This window comes from Capsella rubella, unplaced genomic scaffold (assembly GCF_000375325.1).
Source record: "Capsella rubella cultivar Monte Gargano unplaced genomic scaffold, Caprub1_0 scaffold_7, whole genome shotgun sequence".
NCBI classification, from domain to species: domain Eukaryota; kingdom Viridiplantae; phylum Streptophyta; class Magnoliopsida; order Brassicales; family Brassicaceae; genus Capsella; species Capsella rubella.
The window spans coordinates 14,734,917-14,755,204 of record NW_006238917.1 but is presented as its reverse complement, the minus strand read 5'-3'; the positions used below and the strand labels follow the sequence as shown (position 1 = coordinate 14,755,204).

Here is a 20,288-nt window from a genome sequence, read left to right as displayed (position 1 = left end):
GAAACCCAAACCTTAACGTAACTTAAGAACTAACCTGTTAAAAGTAAGAACAATTTAGTATAAAAAATAAAAAAAAAAAAACTATGGTCTTTAGATTAATGCTTAATACACCTCGGTAGAAAAAAATTGGAATCGTATCCTCACCATTCCTTTACCACTGGAACCCATGGAGATCACAGAAGAAGTTGGACTTGTTTTCCCAAACTTTGACAACACCAAAAAAAAAAAGAACACATTTGTCAATATGTAAGTCTCTTTCTTTAAGATAATATTATATTTACAAAACGTGCACATTTTGAAATACACATGTGAAAATAATTACGTTTATATACATATAGCTAGGTGCACAAAATTAGTAACAACTAAAGTAACCCAATTATTGAAGTAGCTTAAGAAAAAGTAACTAATTATTGAATAACCTTATTGGGTGAGGATTTTGTGTATGATGATGATTTTCCAGTACACATGTTTAGGAAGTAAGTAAGAAAAAATATAATAATAAGTGTGGTTGTTAAAACAAATGTATATATATAATAACGAATAACTCAAACCAAAAGACACACTTCTTTACGAACTCTTTCTTCAACACAACTTATATATATATATTATGAACTCTCTAAATTAAGAAAGAAGTGAAATAAAAAATATAACTTGATGATGAGTGAAAAGAGAGAAGAGATCATGAAGTGAATTTATAGAGAGTGAAGAACGAAGCAAAAACACACACATTCAAGTTTGGACATTAGTAGCTTTCTTAAGTGGCGTCTGTTGCTGCATCAGCAACAAGCTTTTATTAGGGTTTTTATTCACATATTTATATGATAATGTTCAAAAAAATTGAATGTGTATTATAGAGTAAGTAATGTAAAGTCATGTATGTTCTATTTTGGATGCATGTACATCTTTCTCTGTGTTAAAACCTTCATAATCAAAGAACATTTCAATTATATGATATGTGTGATACTAAGATTCTTAAAACAACACGATGGTGTGAAACTTTATTAGTGAAAATTTTATTATATTAACTATAGAATTGGCAACATATAATGAAGTAAATCATATATATTAGTGACATCGAAGCATATGTAACTGATGACAATACAAAATCAATAGATGTTTGATTATTATTGTGTACATTTATATGATTTACTATGCTTTCTTAATTAGATCCAAAAACTTACATAACTTGTATAGTTACAAAAATTGTAACTAATGACCGTCAAATCATATACATATAATATAACATATATATAAATTGTATATGGATACTATAGTATTATTTTTAGATTGGTTTATTAATGATGGAAAAACATAAAGATATTGTATAAGTGTTATAAGGATTTCAAAACTCACAAGTACGTACAATTATGCTTTTGATGATTATTAATAGCTATAATCATAAACGCAGGAATAATTGTCATATTTGAATTTTGAAGCAATATGATATTCTCAATATAATTTCTTGTAAAATTCGAAGGACTTTAAGTACAATTTCAAAGAATAAAAATATTACAATATGACCTCTATAAAATAATATATGACAAATTAGTATATTTTTCTGTCCAAATTATGTTTTCGATTTAACTTAAATATCGATAAATTAATAGAATATTACAGTCCTTATGTTATTAATTTATAGAAGTTTACTATATTCTCCATAAACATATATATATATATGTGCCAATTTATGATGAAGTGTGAGAGAGTCTTAAGTTGATAATATTGTGAGACAAAAAGCGAAGTTGAAGAGCTCTCATGCACCAAACTTTCTGCTTAAACCTCCCTCTCATGCATGTCCGCAATTTTCGTAATGCATTCCATTACGTTCCTTCACATATCACATTTGAGATTTAATTAAAAGTATTTAATTTATTTAACCATGCATACCGCTCACTAACTTCTTGATGTCAAATAGGCTTTTATGATATATTATATGAGAATATCATATTCCTTCAAATGTGACAATTACCAAAGAAAGAATATCCAAAATTACTGATAACTGATTCTTAATTCACTGATATATGGTTAAATGATAAAGAAATAGTTTAAGGCGATTTAAAGTATAATTTAAAATGATTTTTTTTCTAGTTTTTATTTTTAAATGATTTTGATGATTTAAAGAAAGTTCATATGATTTTTGTAAAATACTTTCAAATATCACATAAAATCATGAGATTTGTATTTCTGTATTTATTAACTAATGAACTCCTCTCAAATCTTTCAAAATCATTAAAAATCAAATCCACAAATTGTTTTCAGTAATAATGGACTTTAAGGTTAATTTTTGAATCATTAGTTCAACACATTGGATTTAATGAAACTTTTAAAAATACATATATAAATAACATAAAATTTATAAATTCTATACAAATCTCTTTAGAATTCCACTTCGTTGAATACACTGCCGTAAGTGAATGCTTTTGTACACTTTGGAGTCACGTTCTCTTTAAGGGACTTATATCGATCGTGGCCTTCTTTTTTCCCAAACGTTTGTTAGCCTAACAAACCCCAAATCTTGAAATGTTTCTTGGTGAGTACTCTATTTCGGAGATAGTGGTCGACAAAACTGTTTATTATTCTGTCTTATTATACTATATTTTTATTTTGTTAATCGTAATCAGAAGACCTTTTTCTCAAAATTAATGAGAGAATAATGCAAAATGGTTAAGAGGAATGTCATACTGTTAAGTTAGGTCAGTGATTGGAAAAGTAACCTAACTCATGCAAACCTTTAAACTCAAGTCTTTTGTGTATTTTTTTTGTGTCAAAAAAAAAAAAAAAAACATGCATGATTAGGGTTTAGTGATAAATTGACCACGTAACATCCATGAAAGACATGTGTGAGATTGACGTATATATACTATACTGAGCTTTGATATGAAATTGGCCGTCTAGTAATATTATCTATATTTATCTTTGTTTATTATTATATGCTTGAGCATATTATTATATATTCAATAAATAGGATTGTTTTTTTGGATATGTAACTATATATTTTGTAATTTATAAAAGCATGCTAGATTATGCTAAATGGTAATGGTTCGTGGAATTTTATAGCTCATGTCTCTGATTTCTTCATTCTCGAATATACATTTTTTTGCATGAACGATCAATGATACTCACTATTAAAAAAACCCACATATATAGTTTATATACCATTAACTAATTGGAGGTGTACTACCAAAAAAAAAAAAAACTAATTTGAGGTGAGATATCTTAACTAATTGGAGGTTGAGAATCCATTGTCATGTTTGGCAATCCAAGAGCCATATTTTTAACTAAACAAATAGATTGAAAACGTTTTATTACGTCCGACCAATACTTAATTTCGTGGTTTCTTGAGTTTTAAGCACAATTTTGAGGCGACGCATGCATGCATTTTTTCTGTAAGCAACTCATTCCTAGCGAAATTGTACTATACATTCGCCAATATAAATTTCTACTTTTACATTGTAAAATTAAAGATTTTTACGGATTTTGCCATTTTTAGGGCAAATTCTATGTATGTGCCATTTTTGCTAAAATCTTGTGGATTTGTCAATTTTGAACTTTTAAAGATGTTTATTTTTTTATTTTGTTTTGCTAAAAGACACATTTTATAGTAAATATTAAACCCTAAAGATAATTAGAACCGACTAAACCCAAACATAACGAGTAAAACGCGTGTTTAATTACATTTTCTAACTTGAAAAATAGAAAATCTATAAGAATTTACCAAAATGTAAAACCAAAAATGCCATTTGAAAAAAGTCCTTATTGAGTAATTAACTCTGTAAAATTATTGTGGTGAACTATTTGCTTTGATAAGAGCAATTTGATACTTTTACATCATGCAACTCATTCCAAATTGACATATTTGATAATTTTGTATTTATTAGTGAACGCACTCACGTAAAAAATGTTCCTAAAGTCTCGGTCAATTAATTACAAGGTTCCAAAAATTGTGAAGTTGAATATAATTAAGGTTATAACTTATAACAGAGCAAAGAGGAAATATTCTCCTTCGTATAACTTATGTCCGCAACACTTTGTTTACAGTTTTCTTCTGTAGTCAAACATGCTCTTAGGATTTTGCTGGAAGAGTTTACTAAAAAAAAAAAAAAATTTGCTGAAAGCATGAATTATCTAAATGTTTTTTTTTTAAAAAAATGATTAATCTAAAATTTTGTGACTGTAATTAAAATCTTGTATTTTTTACCAATTATTTTTAATGATATAATTTGGATTTATGTTCTGTACGTTTGGAAAACATATAATTTGGAAGATATATAGTATGTGACAAAAACTTTAAGAAAAAAGAGGTGAGTTAAAAACTCATATTAGAGGAATAAAGAAGAGAAAAAAAGAAAAAAATTCCTCCACCTCAAAGGAGATGAACAAGATGAAAACTATTCATCCTAATTATTTTCATCTCATTATTTTTATCTCATTCATTTTTAGAGTAACCATTTACAGCCATAGTGTGTGTAAAATGCTATGAGATTAATTTTTGGTGTATGTTATAGCAATACAGCGGGTGAATGCTATAAAATATGATTAGAGAAAAAAATTGTGTCAGCACATTTTTCTTTTAACTAAACCTTGAAAAAAAAAATTTGTTTGGGTCCGATCAACATGCGTACATAGCTTCTCTCTCTTATCGCTTCTCTATCTTTCAGAGAGAGAAGGAGATTTCCGGTACACCGGAGTTTATCTTGTAAAATAGTTTTCCAGCTAAATTCTGGACTTTTGCACCTGTTAAGTCCGGTTTCTTTCTCGTTTTAGCGAGATCTAGATCTCTAATCCATTTGTGTTTTCTTTTAGTCAAAGTTATCTGATTATCCTTCCAAATTTTCTTCAATCTCTTCAACTATTTGTGGAGTAATATCTTCATCGCTTTATTTTACTCATATCATAAGAGCAAAGAAAAGAATTGCATCAAATCTGGATGTATTCGGTGGTGGAGCTTCCCGGAGTTGATGATCTTTGGAGAAGATTTGAAGAGTTTTATTCTAGAAACCAGAAAAACTTGACATATCTCTTGGATGGATCTGAGATCGGCAGAAGAAAATTGACAGAAGGAAAGAAGTTCTCCATCAAGCAAAGGATGAATCTATCAATCTAAGGAGCTTGATCGGAATCGTGAAGACATCGGCAAAAGCTTACGGTGGTGTGCTTCCTCAAGATACGTGACGTGGCCAAGAAGAACACGTGTCTATTGCTAAATTTAGTTTCTACACTGTAAACTTTTGTATACGTGTAATGTTTAAATCCTTCTGTAATTTACCTTCTGTTTAATAAAATTAAATGGTCGACCAAAAAAAAAAAAAAAGACGATGAAGATTGACCGCGTGCTTTGTTTACAAATCTTTCAAATCAACATTTTTTGCATTTTTCTCTTTAATTTACCTTAAAAAATATTTAAAAATCTCATGAATCCGTCGTCATCATCATCAAATTTGTTAAATGTTAATAAAAGTATATTAAGATAAAGAAAATCAATCAACAACACAAACCACACGATCTTAATGCTTAGATAAATCATGGTCATCCACCCACCCTCTGATTTGGATTAAAGGAAAATGAGGAACAACTAGACAACCAGACACGAGCTCCTTGATCTCTACTTTATAGCACTAGAAACAAGCTTCATGAACCTCTAAACCCCCTCCAAAACCTGTTCTTAAGCCTCAAGAACTCTTCACATGCCAAACTCTCTTTCACTCTTTCAATGGAAGCAACAAAACATAACTAGAGACAACAAGAAGGTTGCCTCAAATTAAAAAAAAAAAGACTTTTAGGGTTTCTCTTAATTTCACCAAACCGAATAATTTCCAAAATTGAACCGGTTAATCACCAAAATTAGTGATGTCAACCGACACCTATATTTTGGACACATGCGTTACATATAAGATAAAAAAATTTAGATCCTTACTAAGGCATTTGATTTATTTTTAAAAAGTAAGAAAAAATTCAAGTTGTAATCTTTAATTGTATTGACTTAAATATTTAGATGCCGATTTCAATCTATACAGAAAAATGTAGTCCCAATTGTTAATTGCATTGTCTCCAATTTTTTTTTGGACAAACTAAGGATTTCATTCAAAAGGAGATAAGTTTAGCCTCCACCAACGGAGGATACATCAAAGCTACAAAGAGCCAAATCAACTAAAACAACGACCAACAAGGAGATCATGTAAGGAGGCAAGTCAAAAACAACAACAAAGCTCCAAAGGAGACTTAAAAATAGGGGTGAAGGTGAATCACCAAGAGGAAACAAAGTCTCCAAAGTCAAATAGTCAACAAAAGCTGAACGAGAACGGTCTTGAACAACAATCCTCGCTTATGCTCCAAGCAGAACAATCTTGACGACAATGCTCCCTATAACAATACCACTAGACACAAGTGAAGTATTCGAGAGGATTATAAGCTCTTTAAAAGAGAGAAGAGAACTATAAAAGACCAGATGAGAACTATAAAAGCCCTAGTGAACCAGAATATCTTGAACGATGGAAGAGAGAAAAGATTTCTTTTCAAGCTGCCACAAGACGGCTTCTAACAAAGCCAATTCGAGATGGAATCTGCATATTGCAGGAAAGGGTCGCACTAAGGCGATAAGAGTGCTACAAGACAGCACAAATGTGGATCCAAGAGTATCCAAGGCCACTACAGGAAAAAGAATTAGATCTGAATTCCACAAAGCTAGAGCCCTCTTAACGATCATCTCATAACTTCCCATATCAAAAGAAGCAGAAAGCGAAAAAGAGGACTATACCTGGAGGAAAAGGAGAGGGGATACGTTGATTGTGAATGCCAAGCAAACAACTCTTCTGACAACGAGGCCGAGAAGGTGTCGTGGCTTGATGAAGTGTGATGGTTGGTGGTGAAGCAAGTTAAGAGCTATGAAGCGATGAAGGGATCGTTTGAGAAAAAAGAGGAGGATGAATTTTAGGGTACTAAGGCCCAATAAAAACCTTCTTCTTTTGGTCTAACAACAAGCCCATCCAAACTTGGCCCAATAAGCTAATCCCATTTTTTTGGTCCAAACAGTGAATTGAAAACCATGGGTTCACCTTTGGAGAGTGTGGAATGATGACCATGTGGCGGTGGCGTTTTAAACGACACGGACTACACACGGCAGTGGACAGCGGAGTAAAGTTCCGACAAAGAAGAGGAGCGGCGGTGAGGGGACGTCAGAGCTGCGAACTCGATTAGGACTGGTGGTGTGTAGTAGGATCAGCGGCTGAGCATGAGAATCGTCGGAAGAGGAGCGGTCCTGAGGATCCGGTGGATCTGGGGGAGTTGGTAAAGACAGAGACTCCGGTGGTGGTGCTGGAGGTGGTCTCATGCCAGGAAAATCGGCCGAATAAATCAGTATGCAACAAGAAAGGCTCGAAAACGAGAGAGAGAATGAAGTTATCTCAGAAAGTAAACTCGCCGGAAGACAACCACGTCGCCGGACAAAATTCCCACCTGAGAGATCTAGCCTTACAAGAAAGCTTCACTCACAATTAGAAGCTAACTATGGAGAAATACCGATGGGAGAGGCAATTCTTTATGCTTCATCTTCTTCTTCTTGGACTTCGTGCCTAAATTGTCTCCATTTAGACACGAATTTAATTTACATACCTTTTTACAAAAAAGTTAGTCAAGTCAATCTTTTATGAATGATTAAGCAAATTTGGCCCATTGCATACATGTATATATATTAGCTATAATCATGGTTATTATATATCAGAAACAAAAAATAACTCTTAATACACAGTAAAATTAGTAATTTTTTTGTTGATTAAAATATGTTTTCTGAAGATCTTTTGGTAGAAATCTTTCTATGCTTGCCTGTGAAACCCCTAGCGATATTTCTATGTGTATCTAAGCTATGGAGCTCAATCATCCATAGTCAAACATTTCATCAACGCATACAAATCTCGATGCTGATCCACTCGTCAGCCACGTGTCGGTGTCATGTTTGCTTCTCCTGATTTATTCACATTGTCTCATTGGCATTTCTTCACACCATCTCATCCTTCTTTGGTTATCAATGAGACATATTGCGTCGATAATACACCTACACGCCTTATTGTGTCAATAATTTGATATGTATCGAATACAAGAATCAATTGCAGATATGCAATCCTGCCCTAGGTAAAGGCGTAGTTTTGCCCCGGTCGGGTTCTTATAAACCGTACAAGACATGGTATATGGGATATGATCCTATAAGTTTTCAATATAAAGTCTTGTTTCTCTCAAAAGAATGTTTGAACTGTCCTTATAAAGTGGAAGTGTTTACATTTGGGATGCCAAGGTTCATGGAAAGTGATCGAGGTTGGGAATATTCATTCTCCTGTAACCAAAGGGATATGCATTGAAGGGGTTGTGTATTATGGTGCTCACACAGAACATGGACATAGATAAGTGAAATTCTATGTCGCGACTGAAAAGTTTGATGATTCCATTGCAATATATACCAACCAATCGATTGTATGTGCTTTGGTTTCTCTAGGTTTGTGAATTACCAAGGAAAGATAGCTTTACTTGCTACAAAAAAATATCACCATGGTGATGCGGGTGGTAAAACAAGAATGGTCTAAGGTTTATGCCATTATAACGCGAGAGATGTGTTCGTATGATCTTTCGTACTTAATAGAAAATAATTATTATTATAATCGAAACCTCTTGTTCATATCTCTCATCAAAAGGGGATATTTGTAAAAATATTTTTGACCAATCAAATAACCAAAGTATTTTTATAAGATAAGTTAACTAAAATACAATATCTCTATTATTATATTCATGATAAATTTAACCAATAAAATAGTTAGAGTTTTTTTTTTCTTAGAAAATATCAGTATATTTGGACGAGTAAATAAATGACAAAATAAAACTATTGAAAAATTCATTAATATTTGAGAAACACCCCTAATACTACTAAACTAAATTTTTGTTGCAAGAAAATACAATCAACATGTATGTTTCCAAAAATACCATTACAAATTTGTTTAGTCAAAAAATATCAAAAACACTAAAAATGACCTTTATGGATTTATAATTTTTCACAAAACTCATAAAAACTCAAATCATTTAAAATAATTTTGTGATAATTTCAGAAAAAGTAATTTATAGTGATATTTTTGAAAACTAAAACTAATAATGGTATTTTATGAAAATATGTTTTCTATAATCATCAATCCGCAAATATATTTCTTTATGAGATAAATTTGAGTAATTTTGAGAAATTTGACTTTTATATAATAGTAATAAGGAAAAAAATAATATAGTAAATTCAACTTAAATGCGAATATTGTAGAGAAAGGGGAGAGAAAACCCTAAAATCCCATTAAAACGACGCACAACCGAACAAAAGCTCTCTCTTCGTTGTCGTTTCGTCTGCTTCACATCGGAAAGTTTTCATCTTTTTCGTTTTCGTGGTGGCGATTTCTCTTCTCCGGCTGAAACCTACCTTCAGGATTCAGCCTTTCACTGGGTAGCTTTCTCTTCCTCCTCCGTTGGCTTAGTATATTCTCAATTGGCTTCGATTTTACTTGAATTGCATGTTTAGGTTTGGGATTTGTAGAGCTCAGTGGCTGTTTATTGTTAATTGGGTTGTTGATTTATCCTATAAAGTTTTGTAATTTATCATTAATTGGGTTGGATTACACTTTGATCGATCAGTGGAACTCTGTTTGGGGTTTTGATATGTTCTTTTGTGTGATTGATGATGTTTAAAGTTGAATCCTATTTTGAATTTCTATTGCTAAGACAAGCATGAAACGAGTAGAGTTAATTGTTTGTAAGGTTACTCTGAATGCTCTATTATCATCTGTTTTGTTTAACGCTGATCATGCTTGCTTGAGGAGTTCCTTGAAAGTTCTTATTCTGATGCATTTTGGTGTGTTTTGTTTAGTTTGACATCTACGTGAGACCATGAAAGTTCTGTTTTACCCTGTAAGGAGGCTCTATGCTTGTACATTAGTGGTTCTATTCACATGTCAAGTAGTGTAGGACTAGAGTGTTTATGCATGATAAAGTGTTTTTAAGTTCTTAACTTGTGAAATTTTGACCTTCAAAGTAATTCTAGCAGGGTTTTTGGGCAATTATGAATGGGTTGATAGGAGTTTTGTTCCGTGGTACGTTCAGGATATAAATGTAATGTATGAATTAGATGTAAGCATCACTGTTGCAAGACTTTTTTTTGTTCCGAGAAGCCCTGCTGAATGATATTTGTTTTGTTCTGTGCAGGATTTCAGTTGGATTCAGATAGCAGCTTGTACTTGTCGTAGATAATTGGCAACAAATATGGATGATTGGGGTAAGACTGTCGTACCTTAAGATTGTTTATACACGCTCTATATGCGTCGGTGATTACTGAATATACTGTAATGTTTTCTAGTTTTGCATTATTCTCACTGACTATGTAAAAGTTAGTACTGGCTTTATGCAGCACATATAGGCTTTTTTCTGTTGTTATAATGAAAATATATTAGAGTTCTCACTTTAAGGTATTCCTTTCTGATTACAGAGGCCGAGGACTTTCAACCACTTCCTGCAAAAGTTGAACTGAAAAGTAACTGGGATGATGAGGATGTGGATGAGAATGATATCAAGGACTCTTGGGAGGAGGAAGATGTAACAGCACCGGTATAGTTTTCTTTCCGTAAATACTTTTTATTATTGGTTTCTGTTTCTTATTTGATTTTGAGGATACGGCTAACAATCTTTGTTTCTTCTGTAGCCACCTGTGGTAAAGCCTGCTCCTGAGAAGGCTCCAAAGAAAGCAGGAGCTAAAGCTGTTGAAAAGAAGGTTAAAACTGTTGAAGCTTCAAAAGAATCATCAAGGGAAGAACCTCTAGATCCAATTGCTGAGAAACTTCGCATGCAGAGGTAGAATTTAGAAATATTTCACTTACATATGCTTATTTTGTTTGTTCTGCATTGATATGGTTTAGCTAGAAAAGTAGTAATTTCTAGTACTGTAAAGAGCATGTGATAGAGGTTGTAGACTTATGAAGACTAGTACCCAGTATGCTTATGTTTAATTTATTCTTATCTCAGGCTTGTGGAGGAAGCTGATTACCAGTCAACTGCTGAACTCTTTGGAGTAAAGACTGTTGAGAAAAACGTCGACATGTTTATTCCCAAGTCTGAAAGCGATTTCTTGGAATATGCTGAGTTAATATCTCAGAGGCTTGTACCATTTGAGGTATGCACTATACTGTTCTTATTGCTTTCTGTCTTAGCCAACTGATACTTCTTTCTGTATGATAAGACCAGTTAACCCATATTTTTAACTATGTCTGCTGTTTTGCAGAAAAGTTTTCACTATATTGGTCTACTCAAAGCAGTGATGAGACTTTCTGTGGTCAATATGAAAGCAGCAGATGTTAAAGACGTTGCTTCGTCCATTACAGCAATAGCAAATGAAAAATTGAAGGCGGAGAAAGAAGCTGCTGGCAAAAAGAAGACAGGTACACACCACAATCAGTCGGTTCTTTTTGCTTTGCTCTTTCGATTTTACCTCCATAGAACGGTTTCTCTGTATTAGACTTGTGAATTAGATGTTTTTAAAGCTAAACATGTCTGCTTCAAACATATCTGATCAAACCGGTCCCTTTTTCCTTTCGATGTGTTTTGTTTAGGTAAGAAGAAACAACTTCATGTGGATAAGCCTGACGACGATCTTGTTTCGGGTCCTTATGGTGCGATGGACGATGATGATTTCATGTGAGAAAAATGCCATTTTGGTGGAGATTGCAAGTTTTGCCTCCTCCTATAGGATTTGTAACTTGAGAAGACGTTTAAATCATCGGCCGGTTTTGATATCTCTCTATACATTGAAGTGAAACATAGCTTTTACTCTGTTCTTCTTTGCTCTGTTTGATTGATAAAAATGGTGTAATCCAGATCTTTTTTGCTGCCAAAAACCTTTTTATATCATATGAATTGAATGAACACTAAAAGAACTTAAAGAGACCCACAAAATTGGAAATGGCTTACCCAAACTACAGTAAAGTTGAGAGTTTTCAGAACTTTTTAGAACCGATGACGTGTCTGCTTTTGATTGGCTAAAATTTTAGACACCACAATTCTGATAAAACACTCTTCGTGTCTCTCTCTTCTCTCCCTCAGTGAAATCGGAATTCTCGATTCTCCGCCGTGAACAACAGCTCCACCGAGGTTAGTCACCATCTGCGAGTTCGGAAGACCAAATCGGAGAGAAGCTTGAATCCCCAAATCGAAGATTGGCTTGGAGCAAAATCGGAATGTTTTGGTGAAATCGATGCCTCAAATCTCTTTCTCATGGTATGATTCTTTCTATTTTTGTTCGTGAATTAGGGTTTATTAGCTGTGATTGTAATTAGGGTTTATCTGAATTGGGATTTTTAATGTTAGAAAAATTAGGGTTCTTTCATGTTAGCACAGTTAGGGTTCTTTGAGTAAATAATCAGTCTTTACTTCCTTCTTATTAATGATTGCTTTGTTTCTCTGTTTTGGTTGGCATATTGTTTTAAGTTTTTGTCGTTTCAAGCTTTTTAAATCTGTGAAAACAGTCAAAACCCAAATCAGTTTGGTGAGAATGAGGAAATGAGGAAGATTCAACAACCAAATCAGATTGAGATTTATAAAGATCCAAGCATAGACGAAGATCAACCTAAGGAGCGTAAAGAAAGAAGGAAATGGTCACGCAAAGAAGACTTGATGCTCATCTCAGCTTGGCTCAACACTAGTAAGGATGCTATTGTTGTAGAGAATGAGCAAAAAGGTTCGTTTTGGTCACGCGTTGCAGCTTACTATGCTGCTAGTTCTAAGCTAGCTGGTTTGGAAAAGAGAAAACGCGTTACCTGTAGACAAAGGTGGTGGAAGATCAACAATATGGTATGCAAGTTTGTTGTGAGTTTTGAGGCTGCAACAAAACAGAAATCAAGTGGCCAGGGTGATGATGATGTTATGAATTTGGCTTACCAGATCTACCTCAATGAACACAAGGTGAAGTTCACCCTTGAGTATGCGTGGAGAGAGCTAAGGCATGATCAAAAATGGTGTAGCTATGTGTCTAGTATAGATAATAGAGCTTTAAAGAGAAGAAAGTGTGATGATCTCTCTGCACAGTCATCAAGCTCTTTTCCAGATGAGGATCAAGCTCGTCCTCCTAGTGTTAAGGCAGTAAAGTCTAATCTGTTGGAGTTTCAAGGCATGTGGGAGATAAAGCAAAAGGATTGGGCAATGAAGCAGAGGCTGTCGAAGAACAATTTGCTGGAAACTCTTCTTGCAAAAAAAGAGCCACTTTCTGATTTGGAAGTGGCTTTGAAGAACAAACTAATAACTGACATGTTGTCTAATGTTTGAATGAGTTTCTGTTTATGTTTGTATCATAATCTTTAGAACTTTCGGTTATAATCTTGATCTTATTTTGTTTGTATTGATCTTGATATCTTCTGTATAATGAATCAGTTTGTATGTTTGATTGAATCAGTCTAATGAATCAGGTTTGATCTGTTTCATGTTCTCTTTTTCAGGTTTCGAAAGTGGCATTCTCATATATGTCTCTCTATTCTCGTTTCATTGTGGGAAACAAAAGTATCAGAACAAGACACCATTTGAGTTGAGTGTGTCTTGTTCATATATGTCTCTCTGTTGGACTGAATTGTTTATGAGACATCAGATTTCTCTGTTAAAAACTATTACACTAAAAATTATTTCTAAAGATATGAGATATTAAATCATGCTTTTGGTTGCTTCTTCACCAAGGAAATAGTAGCTTCAAGCCTTCAACAACCTTATCTGGCATCTACACATTTGTCTGTTGATGCTCAATTAGTCCCAAGAAGTGCAACTCCTGCGTCATCACAACCAAATACACAACCAATGGAATTGAGGAAATGAACAAAATCGTATTGATACAATACTTAGAAAGAGCAGAGAAGTCAATGCTTACCCTCTTGTCATGTTGTTCACTCTTGAGATGCGTGGTGAAATCTTCAAAGCTATGACACTCAACATGGCATACACTACAATACCAGGGACGAGATAATACACACTTGTCCTTGGAAACAACTAGTTCATGATCAGAATCATCAACGGGAGCTTCAAGCAAGCTTGTCCATAGCCATGTTTTAGAAACAACCGCAGAGAAGCATGATGGCTCTGAAGGAACACATGGATACGCCCAAAGAAGTCTGTTTCCTTTCAAACTTAGCTCGGAAACTAGATTCTTGAATATATGTGGCTCAACTTCAACATCGGGTTCGAGCTTTAAATTGGATATGACCATTAAATTAGCTGGAGCTGTATTACGAAATTTCCAAACTAACAAACATGCCACAATACCACCTAAACCTGTTATATTCACAAACACACATAGCAAACTCAATAACACAATGCATGCAACAAAAAATAGAAAATCATAATAAATAAATAAAACTAAACCTTGAGAGACGTTTCTAAGAGCTATTCCAGAGGAAGAGAGTGATTTAAGGACATCAGTAGGGATGAGTTTTAGTTTGCCAAGGGCAGTGATGGTGATAGGGCCAGAGATGCCTGATCTCTTCAACTCTGATTTTATAACCGGACCGACCAGACAAGGGTCATAACCATAAGGAACGGGACAGGACCCGATGTCCCAGAACACAGCTGTTTTCGTCATCACCATATGTTCGTTGCTGAATAAAATCTAATCAGACGTGAAACAAATCGCAGTTAGGACAACACTAAGCACATCCAGGGAGTAATCGTTTTTATATACAAACAAAAACCGACAGTGGCCCATTGGGTTTTTAGTGGCCCAGTACGAGTGATCCGGTCCTCAAAACGATTTGGACATGAATTTTAGTGGATTAATTTGGACATCCAGATTAATAAATAATTAAAAAAATAAAGTAAAAATGATTATTCTAATTTATAAATAAACAAAAAAAATTGTAGAGAATTCTAATAATTTAAAAAATAATAATTCTAATACATATGTTCTCATTGAAAATAGAAATTATAAAGTTATAAAATAATTCTAATTTTAAGTTACTAATTCTACAAGAAAAGGATTACCTTTTTTCTTACAATAAAATATAAAAAGGATCAAGGAAATAATATAATACAATTTTTTTTTTAATATATAGTCAGCAATTAAACCTAAAAAAAAAGGACTATAAATACTCACATATGTATAAACAAATAAATTGTCTTATATATTTTACAACCAAACCAAACAATTTCTTTAAAAACACCACCATTGGTTCAACTTCTTTCTATTGTTAAACATTTTATTTTCTTTTGAAAAAAAATAATTTCTTATGAGATTATCTCATTTCTATAAAAATATTTCATATTATAAGGTAAAAATACACGAAAATTATATATAAGTTATCTCATATATTCTCTATTTAGTTGTATTTCGATCTAATTTTTTTAGATTTTTTATAATTAATTAGTGGTAATGCACTAGTTAATTCTTGCCAGTTTAGGATAATGTGATACAACCGCGTCATGCTTTTTGGTTTGCGCCTTTGCGGGATATAAAATAGCATTAATACTATATAATAAGCTCTTTCGTGCTGCGTGCAACCAAAACGAGTAAGCACGAAAACTAGATTGGTTCAAGATTCCTTTGTCTGTTCTCTTTTTTTATAATACTAATAAAATAGAGAGAAGAAACATTGAGTAAAACGTGATTGATTCTGCACTTCCAAGCAACTCCATAGTGGTCCAATATTATACTCTACTCCCATACTATACTATTGAGAAGTTGCGTCTGAATAATTCCTTTCCCCTTTATATATATATATCTTCTCCTACCTGTTAAAGACAAGATCCAAACCAAAACAATCAAACACACAGTGAGAGTCTTGAGGAAGAAAAACAACACAGAACAAAACAAAATGGAAGCAGAGCTCACATGGGATAACAATGGCTCAGCAGTTCTTGATTGGATTCGCAGGCAACTTCTTGAGGAAGACGAGATTGATCTCACAGCTTCCAGATCTCCAGTTGAAGAAGAAGATTCATCATCGTCATCATCTTCTTCTGAGCTGTCACGAAGCAGAGGAGGAAATTACAAAGGAGTGAGGAGAAGACCATGGGGGAAATACGCTGCTGAGATCAGAGATCCGAACAAGAACGGAGCTAGACTGTGGTTAGGGACCTATGAGACGGCCGAGGAGGCTGCGGTGGCTTATGACAAGGCAGCTTTCAAGATGCGTGGCTCAAAGGCTAAGCTTAACTTTCCTCACCTTATTGGCTGCATTGACCAGGCTGAGCCTGTGAGAGTCACTCAATGTCACAAACGTCAGCGTTCTTTGGAGCCTATTTCTCAGGCAGCTAAACGGCGGAACATAATTAACCTGACGGCTTCACTTCCTTCCCTTGGATTAGAGCTGTCTGTATTACACAAACACCTACAACAATTATAAATTCATTTGTTTAAATTGTTCTTCTTTCATTGTCCATATTTTTCTCATTTTCCCTATCTATATATTTATTGATTACAAAAGTGAATAAAAGTAGGTTCAGACTTGTAATTGACAATAAAGTCAGGTAGCAAAAGGGCTTTAGTTAGCTATAATTATCACCACCTCACTCTATCTCACCAACTAGAGTAGAGAACACATGCCACAGCAATCTCTCCCACCTTGTTTCCATGAATCTTATCTCATCCAAATCATACTTCATGTCTTTTCAAGATATGCCCTCCCTCGCTTAAAAACGCAAAATCATATTACAAGGACTGTTGGTGTTATAACTATTCAGGTACGTTATCATTTCATATCAATCTACCTTCACTATGATACCCTCCCATGGGTTTAGGGCAATCTGTTCTCTACTTAACCAAGGAAAAAAGCTTATCCGAGAGCTAAGGATCCTACATAGCCGATGAACTGTAAGTTTTGGAGAATGTAACAGAGTCACCTACCTCTTGGGGCTGATTCGGTTCTCTTCGTAGTTCATCACTCCGCTTGGTTCACCAAATAACTCTTCCTGCCCTCTGAATTCAACATCGGCCTGCCCACAGTGTGCAACTTCTGCCACAATGTAAGTTACAACACAGAAAAAACATGTCACATAGTTCAAGTCATAACAGTCTCCCATTCTCAATTATCATCACCTACTTTAGCCAAATATTAATTAGTGGCTACTCTCTTAGGAAAGACTACGAACTTTTGGTTCTACATCAAGTACTATTTTGTTTCGCGAATGCACATGATTCTAGAATCGTTAAGGGAGCGTTCATCTCATTCCAAAACACAATACTAACTACATCCAACCGAGGACCATGTACTGCAAACCATATAATTGACTGCCAATATCATTAGCTGGTTGTGTAGAACATAACAATCCTCTATGCTAAATTTTAGCAAATCTAGCTAACTCCAACATAGAAGTGTAACATTCAACCACAATCTACTCGTACCTTCATGGAAATAGACCTTTTTCACTTCTTCCACCCTCTCTTCTACTTCCTTCTCGATTTCTATTGTCCACTTCACTCATATAATCAGCCCATTTGATCTTATCTTGAATCCAAACCAGCAGATCTTCTCATGTACTCAACCTAAACATCAATTATATAGCTTGAGAAATATGTCTAATCATGATCCAGTAGAAACCCTAATAAAGAACAAATCAGCCACAATCAACAATCAGAAACCTAACAATGAATGAAGCCATTGAACTACAAATAGAGCAATATCAAAAATTGAGAAATATGGCTACTCCTGATCCAGTATAAACCCTAATACTCTAAGCTAGATGATGATTCCAGAATCAAACTGTTACAGCCTACGCAATGCAATGTAGTATGAACTTTAATAAGATTAAGTATTCGAAGATTCGACAAGACCTCTGCAAAATCTCTGAGAAGGCGAAAAGCGAAGGAAACGAAGTAGCTTCTCGTATGATGGATGCAAGAGCATCGCCGTCGTCGGATACAGAAACTCAAAATCCGATTTGCCGATTTAGAAGAGAGGAAGCGAAGTGACACGGAAACGGGTCGGACTTGCTTAAACCCACGGGTCGGACTCTCTCTCTCTAGTCTCTATGGATCTTCTTCTTATGTTAAACGGAAACGGGTCGGACTTGCTTAAACCCACGGGTTGAAACGTGGCTACCAGACCGGTTTATTTAAATCAAACCGAATGATTTCATTTAATGTTCGGTTTGTTAACGGTTTACGTTCGGTTAACTCTTTTAAAACATCTTCTTCAACCCTTAAACCCAAATTTTTCCCAGAAGATTCCGAGAACCAAAGATTTTCTCGGGAAAAAAATGGCAATGGCGAAGGAATCTTCGAATCTCATGGAGAAATCGAGAGATGTTCTTGCGACACCAAGCCACGAAGGATTCGAGAATATACTCGAACAATTCGCAATGCCTCAAGAAACCAAGGAATATAAAACCGCGTTTGCTCTGTTCAACTTCTGCGCTACTCATTTCCCAAATTGCTATACCCTAAAGCTTCTCCAAGTGTATCGACGCTCTTCCAACAGCGTCATCAGATACCGATCGATCTACTTACTCGCTGAATCCCTCGCCGAACTCAGAAGACGCAATTTCGAATTCTCTCGCGTCGGTCTCCATGAAATCAAACCACTTCTGATTGAATGCTTGATGATGGAAGAAACCAAAGAAAATGAAATCAAGATCTTTAGAAGAATCGTTTCTATTTTAGTCTACAATGTTGTGGTTTGCGATAATGGTGGATGGGACGAGCTCAGTGATTGTATCCTCTGGCTTGCGTGTACAGAACCTGTCAAGGCTTTTCATGTCTTCCTCGATTTGCCATCAGTCTACGGTATGTTCATTGACACTTTTCTGACGGAAATTGTAGGGAAAGCTGAGATGATTCTGCTTAGTCCTGAGAACAGTGAAGTTGAAGATTGGAGCTTGGCTTTAGAAACTGTTGTTAAAATAGGGATTCAGATTTTGGATACAGAGATGAGAGCTGATTTGATAAAGAATCTTATTAACATTCTTGAGAACTCTGTAAAGAAGCTAGTGGAGAAGGGGATGGAACAGTTTCTGGTACAAGGGCTTGAATATCTTGAGAAGTTCTTGTCACGAGACAAGACTATGTATAATTACAATAAGACACAATGTCATTTCGTGAAGGCTTTCATGTTCAAGATCAAAGATTTTGGTACACAGACCAAGGAGATTATAAGGAAGATCAATCAGGTGGTTAAAACAGAGGACAATGCAGTGGTCAAACCTGTCGTACAACCTCAGGAAAGTCAAGATGATGGAGCAGAATATGAACGTGGCTTGTATATCCATTTGAAGACTATGTCAGCAGTTGATGTTTTGAAAATCTTTATGTCAAATGCTGTTGAAGATAGGTCCAAAGAGATAGCAATCAGGCGGCTTGAAGTTGTACTCTCTGATCACACTTCAAAGAAGGTGGAAATAGACATCTCAGAGATGAGAGAACTCCAGCCATTGCTCATCTCTTGCCTTAAGCAAGAAGGAATCACAGACAGCATGTTCAAAGTCCTAGGTGAGGTGCTGAACCACGTTGTGTATGAGCTGTCCAAACACCAAAATGTCGCATGGTATGGATTACTCGATTATATCACATCACAAAGCAAAACAAAGTTTCAGAGAGCGGTTTATATCTTCCAGTGCTTAACAATGCCTATTGAAGATGACGGGTTTATGATCCATGTGATGGAGAATCTTCTCCCAGAGATAAGAGTAAGGCTAAACCCACCAAGAGAGTTGTTGGTAGATAACAAAAGCTGGGTTTTGACGTTTACTGGTGCATTCTGTGCAACCATTCACTTGATAAAGATCCCAAGCCAAGCTGAATCCTTTAAGGAGATTGCAAATAAGATGATAGATTCTGTGAGAGAGCTTGTGGAAAGAAAAATGGAAGTTGGGCTTGTGAGGAGAGCTTTCAGAGATGTTGAAACCATTGTCAAGAAACAATTGGAATGGTACCAAACGATGGAATACAAGTTTGTTAAGGTTCTGCTTTGGAAACTCTATGCAATCAAAGGCATGAAATGGGAAAGTAAGATCGTGTTGTGGAGAATCAACGTTACCTTGGATAGACTAGTGAATAAGGAGGTTAAAGAGATACCAAAGGATGAGTTTGATTGGCTGAAGCTACATGAGGCTTTGTGATTTGTACATCTGAAGTTCTCAAGTTCCTGCAGAATCTGTTTTTTTCTTTCTTTACATAGTTTGTTATTGTAGAAAGAACACTGTACAGAAACAAGTTAAGTCCGGATTAATCAAAATCAAACCGTTAGATAAATTTCGGTTATTTCCGGTTTATATTTAGTTCCGGTATAATAAAATCAAACCAGTTTGCAATTGTAGAG

General features: G+C 34.7%; 6 protein-coding genes and 1 pseudogene across 8 annotated transcripts in view; 5 read left to right on the top strand and 2 right to left on the bottom strand.

Annotated features, from left to right (window-relative positions):
- The window catches only part of LOC17877637 (protein TPX2), a 3,247-nt gene extending 2,600 nt beyond the window's left edge, over window positions 1-647 (bottom strand). Inside the window, exons 1-2 of one of the 2 annotated variants that reach the window (XM_006286249.2) lie at window positions 420-647; window positions 145-204 (exon numbers count right to left, since the gene is read on the bottom strand). In XM_006286249.2, the coding sequence (XP_006286311.2) occupies window positions 145-204; window positions 420-467 (108 nt within the window). In that variant the 5' untranslated portion in view covers window positions 468-647. Of the gene's footprint in view, window positions 1-144; window positions 209-419 lie in introns of those variants that run through there. The other variant, XM_023779497.1, reaches the window with a different exon arrangement.
- A 7,128-nt stretch (window positions 648-7,775) lies between these two features.
- LOC111829466 lies at window positions 7,776-8,691 on the top strand (annotated as a pseudogene).
- Window positions 8,692-9,308: 617 nt separating this feature from the next.
- LOC17878498 (eukaryotic translation initiation factor 3 subunit J-A) lies at window positions 9,309-11,928 on the top strand. The gene is made up of 7 exons (XM_006284427.2): window positions 9,309-9,463; window positions 10,219-10,288; window positions 10,499-10,617; window positions 10,712-10,860; window positions 11,032-11,179; window positions 11,288-11,444; window positions 11,616-11,928. The coding sequence occupies exons 2-7, from the start codon at window positions 10,276-10,278 to the stop codon at window positions 11,702-11,704; spliced, it is 675 nt and encodes a 224-aa protein (XP_006284489.1). The 5' UTR covers window positions 9,309-9,463; window positions 10,219-10,275; the 3' UTR covers window positions 11,705-11,928.
- Window positions 11,929-12,092: 164 nt separating this feature from the next.
- On the top strand, window positions 12,093-13,339 carry LOC111829600 (glutathione S-transferase T3-like). 2 transcript variants are annotated; one of them, XM_023779092.1, is made up of 2 exons: window positions 12,093-12,279; window positions 12,490-13,339. In XM_023779092.1, the coding sequence occupies exon 2, from the start codon at window positions 12,562-12,564 to the stop codon at window positions 13,321-13,323; it is 762 nt and encodes a 253-aa protein (XP_023634860.1). In that variant the 5' UTR covers window positions 12,093-12,279; window positions 12,490-12,561; the 3' UTR covers window positions 13,324-13,339. The 2 variants fall into 2 exon arrangements, with proteins under 2 accessions (XP_023634860.1, XP_023634858.1); XM_023779090.1 differs by having other exon boundaries at window positions 12,094-12,279; window positions 12,528-13,339.
- A 426-nt stretch (window positions 13,340-13,765) lies between these two features.
- LOC17878820 lies at window positions 13,766-14,626 on the bottom strand. Its single transcript, XM_023778554.1, has 3 exons — window positions 14,404-14,626; window positions 13,913-14,313; window positions 13,766-13,813 (listed from the first exon to the last, which is right to left on the bottom strand). The coding sequence occupies exons 1-3, from the start codon at window positions 14,624-14,626 to the stop codon at window positions 13,766-13,768; spliced, it is 672 nt and encodes a 223-aa protein (XP_023634322.1).
- Window positions 14,627-15,778: 1,152 nt separating this feature from the next.
- LOC17879023 (ethylene-responsive transcription factor 13) lies at window positions 15,779-16,487 on the top strand. The gene has a single exon (XM_006282671.2). The coding sequence runs from the start codon at window positions 15,849-15,851 to the stop codon at window positions 16,377-16,379; it is 531 nt and encodes a 176-aa protein (XP_006282733.1). The 5' UTR covers window positions 15,779-15,848; the 3' UTR covers window positions 16,380-16,487.
- A 1,744-nt stretch (window positions 16,488-18,231) lies between these two features.
- LOC17878800 lies at window positions 18,232-20,171 on the top strand. Its single transcript, XM_006282511.2, has one exon. The coding sequence runs from the start codon at window positions 18,232-18,234 to the stop codon at window positions 20,086-20,088; it is 1,857 nt and encodes a 618-aa protein (XP_006282573.1). The 3' UTR covers window positions 20,089-20,171.
- The last annotated feature ends 117 nt before the right edge of the window (window positions 20,172-20,288 follow it).